Genomic DNA, 16,375 nt, shown 5'->3' on the forward strand with positions numbered 1-16,375 from the left:
CCATTTACGACTTTTCAAATATAGAACCGGAAACGGGGTTGGTGAATTTCTGACATTTGTATGTATAGTCTCTAAGCAGAATAAAAACAACGAATATGGAAAGCGTACATATAGTTTTAAGCTGATTTATTCTTTAGAAGGAACCAGCATTCATGAATTCCATGAAAAAGGATATGAAAAAAATCCACAGGTAAATCATTTCTCTTGTATCTTACTTAATGTTACCATAGTAGCTATGTTTCGTTTTAAGCTTTTGATTTTGCTATTTGATCAGGAACTTTCCTTTTTAAATTTTCCTCAAAGTTCAGTATTTTTGTGATTTTACGTTTTTTACATGGGCAAAGATTGTATATATAAGTTTAAGTTTTGCAGTGTTCTGTTCTATCAAAATATAAGTAAATAAAAGAACATTAAATTTGTATAAAAATCAGATCGGTCGTTACAATTAACAGATAAAACAGATAAAACAAAAGACACATACTCTTATAACTAACTACCTGTCTACAGTTAATTTTGCGGTATTCTTTTTGACTTTATGTTTTATTTTGAAATGTAAATACGGATGTCATATAAATACAAGTTTAAAACAAACATGAAAACGCTCCATAATGTTTGACTTTGATTTGTTTTATAAGTCTGGCTTAATACATATGATGAAGCTGGAGTGCGGGGTCTTTGGTGTGTTCGATTTTACTCATCTAGATATATAGATACAAAGCAGTGGAGAGCCGTGGTGTAGTGGTTAGAGCATCGGACTACTAACACAAAGGTTCCTGGTTCTATTCCCGTTCGGGATGACAATTTCAGGAACTCAATTTTCGGCTCTCCCTCGACACCATTTACGAGTATGGTCGTGAGGAAACGATAATAATCCGTCGGAAGGGAACGATAAATGGCTGACCCGTGTTAAGAGAGAGCCATATCTCTTGCACGTTAAAGACACCCTTTCGAAAAAGAGTAGGCTAATGCCGCTACAAGGCAGCACTCGCACCCGCAAAGTGGAAAGGGATTAATATAAGTTGCAAAACTTGTTTCCCAATCCACTATAAACAAATATGTTTAAACTAAACTAGCTGTACAATTATTTCGAACTTACCTAAATGTAATGTGAAATTCGTTATAAAATTAGGGTAATGATTTATCTTTTTCTATCATTAGGTACAAAGTGACCGGTTTGACATCCCTTAACAAAGAGCAGACATTAGGTACAAAGTGACCGGTTTGACATCCCTTAACAAAGAGCAGACATTAAAATTAAATTAAATCTTACTTTTAAGCCATCAGTTTCTGTGAGAACGGCTATGTTTAACCCCACCGGACTGTACATTCCTGTCCTATGTCAAGGGCATCTAATCTAGTCTAAGAGGTTGTAGATTGTTGCTGTATTTCATATTATTTCTTTATCGTTTATTATTTTGTAAATAAAACTGGCTATAAGTTTATAAACATCAATCACAGAATATGTTTCATAGATTTTTTACAATGGATTCATTGATTTGCATTCGTAATTGCGGGGCCTTTTAATGCTTGCTATACGGTGTACCGTATGGGATTTGCCATGATTCGTGCGGGGAAATGTTCGTTTTTGAATATCGTACGGTGACCCGTAGTGTTTAATGTCTACATCATTTGGTCTATGGTATAGAGTTGTCTCATTGGCCAGCATAACACATCTCCTTATTTTTCAATTAGCATATACATACCTTTGAGTTAGGTCCATAAAATCGAGAGCAAAATAAACTTTACATTTGACTTTTTCTGTAAAAGCAAGAAAAAAGAAAATACAAAATGGAATCACCAATCCTATATAGGGCAAACGTTATTGAATTAATATATTCCATCCAAACTGAATGCACTTTAAGTGTCAAATTTCACCACCAAACAGAAAGTAGGAAGTAGAAAACGCGTGGTACTGATTTGTGTTAAATTTATTCCAAACAGATTGCTGTCTTAAAAGCTTCTCAAGATAAGATTTGTTAGTTTGTTTTGAACGGACAGCAGTCATGCAGTTTCAATTAATCTACGAAACAGAAAAGGCGTATTTTTGTCTTCTAATTGTAAATTGTAAATGTATAATAGATTTATGCAAAAGTATCATATTAAAATATATGATTAATATTTATCATTTTTAACAGCATAGCTCCTTATAATTTATAGACTCACATTTTTGAAATTTCTATTCTTTTAACCTTAAATAAGATATGACAATTTTGAAATAGTTATAGTTTTATTTTCGTTTACATTGGAAAATTCACACAAACAAATGGGTTTGTCATTTGCAATAAGCTTAGTTATAATAGAAAATGTTTGTATATTCTTGCTACGAAATCAGCATGAGCATAAAAAAAAACAAAAAAAAAACCAGGAAAGGACAGCATGTGTATAGCTGTTTTTCTTCTTTATATGGCACACTTAAAGTTTTATTATACATATAATTAATTATTTCAATAAAATATAAACGAATAATACCGATTCAGTATAAACAAGACACCCGTTTCTGAAATGTCCAGTACCATTTTAGTCATACATGTTCCGAAAAGCTAACAGTGAATACAATAGGTAGATTTTGCAAAGAAGTATAGGTGTGTGATGCAGAGGACACTGGGCAACAAAAACACCAATATCAGAATGTTTCGCAGTCTTTGTGACTTTAAACTTCATAGAGTTTATGATTGAATCGGCAAAGTTCACACACCAAGAAACTCCGTCAAAACAATCTTTATAACAAATCATAAAACTTGGTCATTATCGATAAACTATAACAAATTCATTCTCCTCAACATACAAACCTCATGTTGTAAAGTGCCCCTATAATTGTCAAACTTAGGTTATAAAATCATAAAATATGTATTTGATCTATACTGATATCGAATTCAATTCCAGATTAAACAATACGAGAAATTGCTCATTTTCCCATATCGATAATAAAGTGTTGTGATACATGACTTCAGTTGAACGGATAAACCACGTGATGATTTGATTAGCAATGATGTTTCACGTGACATTGAAATGAACCTGTCAGTGTGACGTCATAATTGATGTGTCTCATTGGAACATCAACAATCTTACAAACGATACAGTTTCGGTCCCGTATTTACATTTTGAGAAAGAATTCCATATAGACTATTTATTTATCTAATTAAATAAAATATGTAATAAAATATATCAGTACCTTCATGTGCTATTTTTTTTAGTAAAATGAGGTAGAAAAATTTTGTATATTTACTCAAAATTCGGATTTGTGGCCGTATTTTCCCTTTCGAAAGCAAGACATAACTTTTTTGTTTTAAAAGATAAACACAAATTGTTTTTTGTTAAATAATTTGTAATTTCTATAATTTATAAGTATCCTAAAAATGTGTACATTTTCTATTTAGAAATAACTCATATTTATCCCATGTTCATAAATGAAGAAAAAAAACATATTTTTTTGCTGCATATTTATTAACTTAAAAAAAATGCACCATTTACCTTTTTCATGAAAATTGGCACACATAATCTTCTCGCGTAATCAAACCAAATGGCATTTAAAAAAAGAGGGGTCCATGAACTCGTTTAAAGCTAAATCAGTCGAAACTGAATCTTTTCCCGATAAGTCATAGTTTGGTTTCAAAATAATATGTAAACATTAAAAAAATATATAGATTTTACAACAGAAAATACTCCAGGTGTAAATGTACCTGCATGAACCATTAGTTGGTTTGATTCGACAATACTTACTAGAAGTTGGTTTTACCGTTTGAATGGTTTTACACTAGTAATTTTTGGGCCCTTTATAGCTTGGTGTTCGGTGTGAGCCAGGGCTCCGTGTTGGAGGCCGTACATTAACCTATAATGGTTTACTTTTATAAATTGTTATTTGGATGGAGAGTTGTCTCATTGGCACTCACACCACATCTTCCTACAAAAAATGTATATCTATGATCAGGGTAAAAATGTTAATTCATGTTGAAAAGGATATCATTATGGTTAAAGATGTCCGCAGTTTTGCCAATAAAACATCGATTTTAATTGTTAAAGTTAAAAACCCACTGAAATATATATAGATTGTAATGGTTAAAGTTTAACACTAACTTAAAAAATAAAAAGTTTAGATAATCTTATCTTTCTTTTATTCTTCTAACCTGTCTGAGTACCAATATACTTTCAAAATAGCGATATAATAAAAAAAACTTTTTTTTTCTAAATTAAACAATAATAAATCTATTTAAGGGCTGTCAACATGTCAATCGTAACTCTCTTACAACTTGGTTTGGCTCGTCTTAATTTGATTGTTCTGTTAACGTATTATTAAATCGAGTTTGAATTGAGTTTTCAGCTCCATCTTATAAATATCAATCGATTGTCTCTCTTCTCGCCAAGTCTAAAAAAAGACATGTCTGAGTCAAGATTTTTTTTTCGTGCAAAGAGCGAACTATTTTATTTAGTTTAACAACGCTATCAATAAGGATTTTAAGAGAAGGCTATATTGGATTGGATTTAGTATGTATATTACTGCAGTTAAAGAAAACAAGTTTACCTTGAAATAAACAGAAGCTTACAAAGGGGAACGACTCTGGTGAAATTTTAAGAACAAAAGGAAAAAGAAACGGTTTGTGTTTAAAAATGATTGAATTTCTTAAATAGATTATTTATTAGCTGTTTGAAGAATCGATTCCCCGTCCGCTATTTCAATGGCGAAAAGGAGTCGAATCGAATATTTACACCTGACAGTAATGGAGAAAAACTAATCAATCAAACGGTGAATTTTTCCTTTCCAATTGACTGCTGTTTTCATTTACGGCTAATACAAAATGACAACTATCTAATATTACCCCGATTATATTCTTAAACAACCTTTCCAATATTGCTCAACTTGGCCTGCTTTGATATTTATCACGAGTTTTTATGTTATTAACCTATTACATATATCGATTTATTGGTATTCTAGATCTGTAACTCGCCATATTTTATGACGAACAGAATAATTTCGATTTATTTCCCTTTCTCCAGTCAAAGCTACTGTGTTGCGTTTAGTGAGTGAATGAGTTAAGAAGTAAATGTAGCCAACCATTCGGTATGGGTTTTTTCTCATTGTTGAAGACCGAACAGTAGTAGATGGTTGTATCTTTGGCAATCCTATCGCATCTCTCCTTTTTTGTTTTATTTGTAAATTAGTTGCAATTAGTTGCAATATATGTCAGATGAAAGAAATAATAATCCTTTTTATTTACAGCCTTACCAGGTCAGATAATATGACATCCATTGCATTTCACAATAAGTTCTATAGGATATAATCGACGGACGTTAACTCCTTATACATTATTTTAATAATGCTTTCTATAAAATTTTAATCTTTAATGGCAGTGGCGGATCTAGAACTATTCATAAGTGGGGCCCACTGACTAACCTAATTGGGGCCGCTCCGTCATGCTTTAGTGATTCCCTATATTATAATCAACCAAATGTGCCCCACCTAGAGGGGCGGGGGCCTGCACCTCATCCCCACCCCTATTGGATCTGCCTATGGTTGGTAAATGTCCATATTAAAATTCATAATATATGACTTTCTGCATATATTTGCATACTTACAACGTTCACGCCGTATCGCAGTTTACATAAATCATACCAATAGACCTGGCATATACAAAGTATAATTCCAACACGTCATACATAGAAGAGATAGTCAACCATGTTAGCAAAATGTGTTCCCTCTAACTGTACACTGACATAAAGTATGTGCACTTACTTTTAATGTAAAAGATCGTTATTAACTAAATATCTTAACATCTTAACCGTTTGAGAGAGGAGTACTAGGAACAAAATCTGGTTTACCCACCATTTTCACCGGGAAATGCCCTGTACCCTTTCAGGAGTATGACGGTTGTTTTTAATTTGTTCTGTTAATTTATAGAGTTTAATTCTGTCAGTTTTTATGAATTTCCCTTTTAGAATTTGCTTTGGCTTTCGATTTTTTGTTATACTATTCTTCATATTTTTTTGTGAGATCATTGGTATTTTAAATAAAAGAAATAAAAAAGTGTACCTGCTACAATGATTGTCACTAAATCCCTTTCCGAATTTGGATTACATGTAATCTGTTGAGGCATATACACAGCCAATTTTGCATAGGTACTATTTTTGTACTTAAAATATGTAGTACTGAAAATTTACTTTTGATATTTAGTACTATTTCTTTACTTTAAAATTATTGTACTATTTACGTACCTGTATTTTACAGTACTTGATTTGTACTTAAAATTTTGGTACAGAAATAATACAAAAAGCGATCACAATATTCCATGTTTGAAAATCGATAATTTTATTTTAAAGAGATTTGAAATAGACATACTATCAAAATGATGAAAATGTAACGTTGTAACCAAAAATATGTAGTACTTCAATTTTCAAGTACTGTAAAATACAGGTACCTAAAAATTTCAATAATTTTAGAGAAACAAAATAGTACTGAATATGACAAGTAGATTGCCAGTACTACAGATTTTTGGTACAGAAATAGTACCTTTGCAAAATTGGCTGTGTATATATTCATATCTTGTCCCTACTACTTGTAGCATGACTAGTGACTTGTTTTCACTTACTATAATTGTTAAGTGCAAAAGAGCCATTCGGTGTCACACGGGTGTATTTCGGTTAATAGCAGGCGTATTAAAGTAAACTTAAAAAAATATTTTATTCATATTGTGCCATTTTTCCAAATGTAAAAATGTCATATAGTACTTAGAATTGTTTAAAAATGATTTCTCCGTACTGACAGATTTGATCTTTTTAGATTCTACAAAGAAAAAAATGAAATCTTCATTATGCATATAAGTATCGACAGTTATACACTAGAGAGTAACAAAAATGGAAAATTATAACCTAATGTATTTTGAATTAAGATTAATAGTGATAAAATTTGGTTTACACTGATTTGTGGTCTTATCTTTTGGGTTAGAGAATATTAGAAAATTACCTCCCCTGAGATTTAAATATTGGAAAATTATCTCCCTTGGGACTGAAATTGTTGCCATTTTACTGTTTGTATCATTCTCTATTCTGTCGGCTTGTGTCTATGGGTAAATCATTTATGATGAACAATTATGTCTAGTTTCCTTAAATGTCTGGAGAATTTCTTGATCTTTTGGATAAAAGAATCAAATGATCATTTTGTTTTGTAGCGGTCTATTTCATCACTGTATAATGCAATTTGTCAATTTAAACAAAGTTTTATGTCTTATTCTCATATTGATGAATTTCAAGTTATAAAAGGGAATGGTTTCTGGCGATTGTTTAATGGAGAAATAAGCTGACGGTAGAGAAATCTATGTAAAGATCATATATCTGTAAATGGAATCTATATAGAGCATGATTTATATTTTAAAAGCCTTAACTTCGAAACAGAAACTGCAACTAATGCATGAATTATTTGTTAAAGTTCATGTTACATCGTCGTTACTTACCCGTCCATTTTTAGATAACAGTTTTTTGTCTTTTCGTCTTTTTTTCAACCCTCCTTGACTAACTTCTTTTTGTATCTTCTTATTTGTGATTCACATAAGGTATGGCTCTGTCAACTTTGGAAAGCGATTTCGACTGCTCCAATGTTTGTTCTTTTGTACACGAAGATATATGTTTCGTCAGGAAATCACATTTAAAGTGTTCTGAGGTTAATATACTTACCCCCAGAACGCTTATCGGGTGTAGGGTCCTAGATGCATATAATACCTGTCCACAATTGTCCACGGTCGAGGTTCCTTTATAAATATACAATCGTTTAAATAAGATATTGTACCGTGTGAAAATTATGTGAATTTACTTAAATTTTTATATTCAAGAGGTATTCATTTAACTTTCCATTTCTGTTAAATTTTACGTGATTCTTAATTCGATAGGCTGGATGATTGCCTCGGTAAATGGTCTGAATATATATATTTCACTTTAATAAGGAAGTTAATAAAATTACCCTTTTATTCCACTAAAACTACATGGCTAAAACCAGAGAATTCTGGCTATCTGGCTGAAATTTAAAAAAAAATGATAAAAGAAGCAAACCGTGATTCTTAATTCGCAAAACAATATCGCTATTCTAAGTGCTGGGCATGGCCCTTCAAAAATTATCAAATAAGCCATAAATCAAAGCTACTGTTATGAATAAGTAATTGAAAATTATTAATTGATAGGGGATAAAAGGACTGTCCTGTGATTAGGAAAAAATGCGTTGAAGGAATTTGGGATATACATGTAATAAGGACCCCGTTTCTAGTCGTATTCGGACTCATAACTGGAAGTCGCAATGGCATCGTTTGATACCTTGGGTAAATTAGATATGTCATCAAAACTGCTTGACACATAATGAAATGCTTGTGAAATAAGAACATCATTTGAGCCAATAGGCATCATTAGAAGTGATAGAAAATTAACAATTGGTTTATCTTTGTTCTGTTTAACTAAATCAATATCACTTCTTAAAATAGGACAAAATGACAGCTCGTATCATGTTATAATCTGACTTTCAGTCATGACTTTCTTGGAACAGCTGATTGAAATATCTGTTGTATCTTTCGATAAAGTATACAAAATCATCTAGTGAAGTGATTAGAACATGTACTTATTTTATTAGCGCATATGCGTCTTTCGAAAAACTTATGAATGTTGATATGCTTGTAATGTGCCTGCTATGTCTGTTTGTTTTGCTAACATATTATTGTCAATATAATGGAATGATATGCGACTGTCATTCAAGCGAGAGGTTTTGCTAACTATAAAACCAGATTGTATTAATTATTTCCAAAATAAGGAAATGTCTGTACCAAGTCAGCACAAAGGCACTTGTTTAAAATTCATTTGATGTGTCTGAATTTATTATTTTGCAAATTGATAAAAAGAGTTTCTATTTTGAATATCCTTTGCAGTTCGTCAATGTTTGTGTTTGATATTTTTCTTTATTGTGAAAAAAGATAACAAATAGCCTATATTAAAGCTGTTAATTGGGGCTAATTTTTTTCTCTCGATTTTATATGCAATTGCATGATGGTTTATGTCGGTTTTTCACTACAAATGTGTTTTAACTTCTACATTATAAGTGTGCCATATTTGCATAATTCTGTTAATCCTATTTAACAACCAAAATGAGAAACAATCTTGTAAAAGTCTCGTGCAACGACTTAACACTGGGGATTTTCACCAATTAAAACGCACCCAGGATAATTTTTGAAAATACAAAATCAATTCAAGTTTGACAGATAAATATAATACCACGCCAACGTAAATATTTAAATAGAAACATGTCAATCAATACACCTTCTTATAAACTTTTAACAATGCCAAGAATTATAGATTATGTATCACGCTACTTCAATATTTTGATTTTTCCAATACTCTGGCCTAACTCGGGCTGGCTACTTCAATTTTTTGATGTTTCCAATACTCTGGCCTTACTTGGTTTGGCTACTCCAATATTTTGATTCTTTCAATACTTTGGCCTTATTTTGGCTATATCTTTAACGTAATAAAATCATGTTCATTCCGGAAAATTTTAATAGGCTTACTTAAAATGAATTCACGTGTTAAATATTTTTGTTTTATCATTTTATTCAAATTGATTTCGTAAAATGATTTGATTATTGAAGATTGCTTTTTAAACTTAAACTTTAGTAATATCAGCATATATGAATTGTAAACTGTTTAAATGATTTTTAATCTACAGAACTTTGGTTATTTTCTTGCCAGGATTTGTTTTTTTTATGAAAAGTGCTCCAGATATAATACAATCATCATTAGTAAGGAATATATTGCTTTCTGAGGGCGTTATCCGACATCCATTTAGCTGACTTGCATCATTTTTATTTCTTTTTATTCTTTTGTCATACTTATATAATACCAACTTTAAAACAACAACAAAGCAGACATTTACTCAATACTTTTGTTTCGTGTTGTAAGCGACGTGTTTTTTTTTTGTGTATTGTAAGCGACATAACTTTTCTTCAGCAGATCTAGACGGCATGGAAAAGCAGCAATGATTTTTATGAATACACTTTAAATATAAGATTAATTAACAGAATTATACCTTGTACTTTTTAAGCATCCCAACGAATGATTTCGTTTGTAAGAGAATGCATTTATACTGTATCATTCCACATACATCAATAACCACGCTTACTACAAACTTTCTACCATTTTAATTTTGCTCCTTGTCAGCCTTAGCATTAGGCGTAAGAAAGAATTAATTTTGATAGGAAAATCGCAGCCGACATGTAAAAAAGACTTAATCCAAACGGTAATAAGAGACTCGAAATGTCGTCTGCAAGCTAGAAAGTCAATATTTAATAATAGTTTTGACACCTTTTGGTAGCATTTGCATTCAATCATATCTCCCGGACTTAACAGAAAACGTCAAATATAATAATTACGTCATTAATATACGAGAACATTGCATGACGGGAAATATTAGATATTCTCAGCAATTCTGAAGATGTTTATTTAAACATATCAGTTTCTATAAAGAGATTATTAATCCTATACAGGGAAGTCACACAATATCTGAAGTTGTTTTAATGGCGGGAAAAAGACTGAAATAACTTTTTGAAGATTTGATTGGAAAAATCAGTAGATAGTGTTCAAACATAATATTCACAAATAAAAAAAAACCAACAACACAAAAACACAAAAACAGGTATAGAAAGAAATGGTCGCGAAAAACTGAAAATGATTTGAAAGCACGACTTTCCCCTGGAGTTTTGTTAAATTTCTTGAATAGTTAACTTCTATCTTAAAAAACATTAGTTGAATAATATATACACAATTTTTAACTCAATGCTGTTTGTTTGTTTTGCTAAAAAATAAAGAAAAAACAATTTCCGTTGCTCTTTAAGTTACATGTTATGTTTCAAGGGTTAAACCTTTTCGATATATTATAATGCTATGTCTGCTGTTCTTTATTGTTGTTGATTATAGATACTCTTTAAATATTTCATGAATTGAATTCTTTTTTTCTGAGTAAAAAAAAAAAAAAAACACATTTGTAATACTGTACAACGTCATCAATATACGGACAATTTAACTAGTACTGACATTTGTGTGTTTGATTGACCATGTAACCATAATTCCCCATTTCCATTCTCAATTTTATAATGTAGTGCACACAATATTCTGGAAGTTTATGCCATTATTTATTTATTTAGTAGAATTTTAATGTTGAAATTTGTCAACGTCAGACTAATTTAAAATGGTTGATATTTTATGTAGAAATGTAAATTTAAACTACAAAATTGTTGTTTTTATTAAGCATTTCCAGAGCGAGCGAAATGACGATTATCATTTATATCTGTAGAAACATCTGCAGGGCTCTATACTATAAAAAAACATTCACATATTAATTAATTGATTAATAAAACTGATTTTTAGCTAGAATACTGAGTTTCCAGAATTTCATTCTGTTAAATAAAAACTGATAACAAGATATAAAAACGTCCATAAAAGGTTCAAAACTGTATCTCTGATAAACACCTGCAATATAAAATAGATTTAGATTACAGCTTGTTGGGAACATTAAATCAGATGCCTCGTGCTAAGAGAGTGCAACGCTCTTTGCAAATTTTATAAGAACATTTGTAAAAACTCATTGACGGGTTCGTACATGTATGTGACCTGTTCCAAGGCTAAGTTTCTTTCCTTATCCAGTATACCCTCATTTACCCGTGGTAGTCCAAATATCCCCAACATCCTGTATTAAAGGACCTACCTATTGTATTTGTTGTTACTTTGTTCTAGTCATAAATATTCATATAATATTTGCCACTGGACGTAGAGCGACCAACAATTAATCAATCAATCTTCATTCTATTGATAGTGCATGCACATACAAGATGAATGCATACTCTTGTTATCTTTCTGATGGATACATGTGTTCTCTTAATCTTGAATCATGTACATGTGCTATCTTTTCGTGTACCATGTATATATCTTAACTTGATCTAAATACTGCATATTTCCATATCATTTATGGATATAGAACATGACAATTGTTGTAAAAAATCGAAAATATTGATTCAGTTGGACAAAAAGAACCCCTAGATTGATACATGTAGAAAAAGCATCAGTTATAAATCATATATATACAATTTCAATGTTATTTGTTGCGTTCCTAGCGATATTTGAATTACACTTTATATAATTGTATCAATAAACGATTTTTTAGTATTGAGTAAAATTTATAAACAACAAAAGAGCCAATAGTTAAATATATACATTTAATATAGGATGCAGACATCTATTAAAACTTGATCTTGAAAGAGAAAAAAATATCCCTTTCAATATTTTATTTACTTAATTTTTATAATGAAGTTAAGATATTTTAACGTTATATCGGTTCGTTTATTTATACAAATCTAAGATCTGATTTAGAAACTTAGAACGGGGTTCCATGGGTACGTGAACTATCTTGCCATTTTTAATAATTTTAATATTATGTATTTTTCAACAAATGACCTCCATAATCGACTCTTAGCACTTGCGCAAATCTGTTAAATTATTTACAAAATATGAACCTCAAAGCGTATGACCTTAATTTGACCTTCTGTGGGTTTTTTTTTCTTAAATCTCAGGGAATTTCCAGATGTCAATATATTTTAGTTTTGTTAAGTTCTATACTGGCGCCCAGTAACGCAAATGCTTTGTCGAATTAAAAAAATGTCCTTAGACAAAAATCTGTTACTTTCTTAACGAAAAAAATATAATTAGATGATATCTCCCAATGAACATGGGTGCTGTCGCATTTCCGGAGTAATTATTCAAATATTCTGTCATTATTTGACCTGTAACAGAATATTAGACGTTTTCTCTTTGCTTTAATTATATTTGACTGACAATTTAATATTTCTGAAGCTGTATCTTTCACCGACAAACAATGTTCCATTTCAACGCCAGGAAATTAAAATGGCTTCTAATTTGACGAAACATATTACCTCAATACAGAAGAGTTCTTTTTGCTGTTTTGTCGACGAGCTGCTGACAACATTGACAATCTGGCCAAGATTGTGTAGAATCTTTAAGAATCATTAACAAGAAAATCCTATCAAATTATAGTGTTAATAATAAATCTGTTTTACTTGACCACGAATCATTTGTACTATTCTCCTCTTCCGACATAGAACTTTCAATCTCAAAAACCGATAAAATCGACAAGCCAAATTAATTAATCCATTACTTTTGATGGATATGAAAGAAGGGAAAATTCCACAAAACTTTCGTCTATTGTGTACAAATATACACAATGATATGACCAATTTTACACACGGAAAATGTTCTGTACGATTTTTGTTTAGAACGTAATAGCATAAACACATCGTATTTCTGAATTGATATAAAATCATTTGTAATTGATAATTGCATGGAATAGACAGTCTTCTACAAAAATGCATTTTATAAATAACTTTGTCAATCGCCATTTCATGCACTTTTTGATATAGCTGAGAAGGATAATTAATTTTTCAATTTGTTCATTGTTTTGGAACAATTGCTTCGTATAATCAACCACCCACAACATCACAGTTCGACCACAAGCGGAGATAATTGTTATTTTGAACCTATCGTCAAAACAATGTGTTCCGACTGCTGCCACCATCAAAAGTCAAGCTTCAGATGGATTTTTAAATTTGATTTTAAGAAATCATCTTAACGTTTTAACTTTATCGAGTCTGTCATTATAGTAGTAAAATCACATATTGTGGTTCTTAATGGAGGCTCAAGCTACCTGTTCTTATTGATTTTCCTCGGAGAATTGCGACAACACCACGGCACTATATTTAACATGGTAGACATACTGTTGCAAGGATCAGCATAAAAAATGGTTCACAGTTTTCACCATCACCACGGGTTGTAAGTACAAAATTTAACAATTAAAGGGCGGGGATTAAGGTACTCCTTTTATCGTGTTTGTGTTTTGTTCTGATTAATTTGTTGTGTGCAGTAGAACGATAATTGTTTTTCAATATTGTGTACCACACGTGTTTTTTCTTCCATATTTGTTTTTAACATCTAACGGTATTAATACAATCAATGTAATTAAAAGCACAAATCAATGGAATACAATTGTCATAAATAATTGAAAATATTCTAAGTTAAATAAATTGGAATTTTCAAAAGCATATATATAGTGATAATACTGTAAATTTTCCCTTTCTGATTTTATTGGAGAAGAAATCTATATACTATACAGTATATACATGGTTTAATTGATTAAAAAATATCATTTTTGAAAGTTTTTTTAATATGACATTCCCGTATCAACAAAAGGGGGGTGGAGGGAGCATGTCACTAGTTCATTATTATAAATAGGGTAATGTATTTAAGAATCATATATGTATATGTACAGACATTCAGACATTTCAGTTCTACGTTTGACAACGTTAGGTCACGCTTGTTGGTAGATACTTTCGAATCAAGTAACACAGTCTGTTAGACAACACAAACAAACATGCAAACTTAAACAAGACATTCATTACATTTTGACGCCATTTTAAGACATTGCAATTGGTGTTTATTGCAATGGTATGTACCAAAATCAAAGCACATTATTTTGTTTTATACTTATCCACCAATGATTTAGAACACACATAAGGGGTTGGATGTAGCTGACAAGATGGAGGACAATTTATGGACTAAAAGATAAACAATACATATATGTTGACCGCCTCCACCAAGACCTTCATACACATAACTGATCCAATTGTCTACATTTAATCATAATATGGTCACTTTCAAAAGATTTTCTACTGTTTGATTTTGTGTTATATTTTTTGTTCATACTGTCCTTGTTACTTTATTATCCTGACCTTGAAAAGTTGTTACTTTATTAACTTGACCTTAAAATAAATTAGGTAGCAGTCAATCGCATACACAATACATAACAACTTTTGACTTAGTTTTTATATTGATATTATTTTAGGAAATCTAAACTTTACACATGTATTCTAAGGTCAAAGGGCTACTAAAAAGTAAAAACACAAAAATACTGAACTCTGATGAAAATTTAAAAAGGAAAGTCCAAAACCAAAAGGCAAAATCAAAAGTCCAAACACATCAAACGAATGGATAACAACTATCATATTACTGACTTAGAACAGGCATTTTCTAATGTAGAAAATGGTGGATTGAACCTGGTTTTATAGCTAGCTAAACCTCTCACTTGTATGACAGTCGCATCAAATTCCATTACATTGTCAACGATGCGTAAACAAAACAAACATACTCAAAGAGTAAAAATATCAAAAATAGGGGTACAGCAGTCAATATAGACTAAAGTTACAAAAACCTAACCCTTTCTCTTCATAGACAATCATAAAGAATACAGTCACATAAAATCATAAAGAATACAGTCAAATACAATCAACATTTATAGTATAGAACATATTGTTCTCCTTAACCACCTGACCAGCAAGTATCGACTTGGACTTCTCTTGAACTGAATGTTAATGTGCGTATTGTTATTCGTTTACTTTTCATCATTGGCTAGAGGTATAAGGTATGGGGGCAGGGTTAAGATCTCATAAACATGTTTAAACCCGCCGCACTTCTGCGCCTGTCCTAAATCAGGAGCCTCTGGCCTTTGCTAGTCTTGTATTATTTTTAATTTTAGTTTCTTGTGAACAATTTGGAGTTTAGTATGGCGTTCATTATCACTGAACTAGTATATATTTGTTAAGGGGCCAGCTGAAGGACTCCTCCGGGTGCGGGAGTTTCTCGCTGCATTGAAGACCTGTTGGTGACCTTCTGCTGTTGTCTTTTCTATGGTCGTGTTGTTGTCTCTTTGAAACATTCCCCATTTCCATTATCAATTTTATCAGTCTATTATTTATAAATTTAAGTTTATTTATGTATATAAACATAGTATGCCTAAGTAGCCCTACCGTCTGCATATCCCAACAAGTTTGTTGCATTGGTGTTCTTGACCTCAACAAAGTTAACAATTCAATTAAAGTGATTGCTATAACTGTTCATATTGTTGTCTTAAGCAATAATAAAGCCTCCACATAATGTATGCCCACAAGTTTATTTCTGTATCTGTACATATTGTTTTCCAATGCTACCATAAAGTCTAAATGCATTAACAAGTGTATTTCTGTATCTATACATTATGTTGTCCAATGCCACCATAAAGTCTACATGCATTAACAAGTGTATTGCTTTATTTATATATATTGGTACCCTATGGCTCTAAAAAAAGTCTACTTTACAAACAAGATTATTGTTTTATTTTATAAAATTGAGACTGGAAATGGGGAATGTGTCAAAGAGACAACAACCCGACCATAGAAAAATCAACAGCAGAAGGTCGCCAACAGGTTTTCAATGCAACGAGAAATTCCCGCACCCGGAGGTGTCCTTCAGCTGGCCC

General features: G+C 31.2%; 1 protein-coding gene across 2 annotated transcripts in view; it reads left to right on the forward strand.

The window, feature by feature from the left end:
- The window catches only part of LOC134693939 (innexin unc-9-like), a 132,100-nt gene that overhangs the window by 33,816 nt on the left and 81,909 nt on the right, over window positions 1-16,375 (forward strand). The window contains exon 1 of one of the 2 annotated variants that reach the window (XM_063554899.1): window positions 13,590-13,857. The exons of the other annotated variant lie outside the window; for it this stretch is intronic. Coding sequence (XP_063410969.1) covers window positions 13,826-13,857 — 32 coding nt within the window. The 5' untranslated portion in view covers window positions 13,590-13,825. Of the gene's footprint in view, window positions 1-13,589; window positions 13,858-16,375 lie in introns of those variants that run through there. 2 annotated transcript variants of the gene reach the window in all.

The sequence above is a fragment of the Mytilus trossulus genome, chromosome 13 (assembly GCF_036588685.1).
Source record: "Mytilus trossulus isolate FHL-02 chromosome 13, PNRI_Mtr1.1.1.hap1, whole genome shotgun sequence".
Classification (NCBI taxonomy): domain Eukaryota; kingdom Metazoa; phylum Mollusca; class Bivalvia; order Mytilida; family Mytilidae; genus Mytilus; species Mytilus trossulus.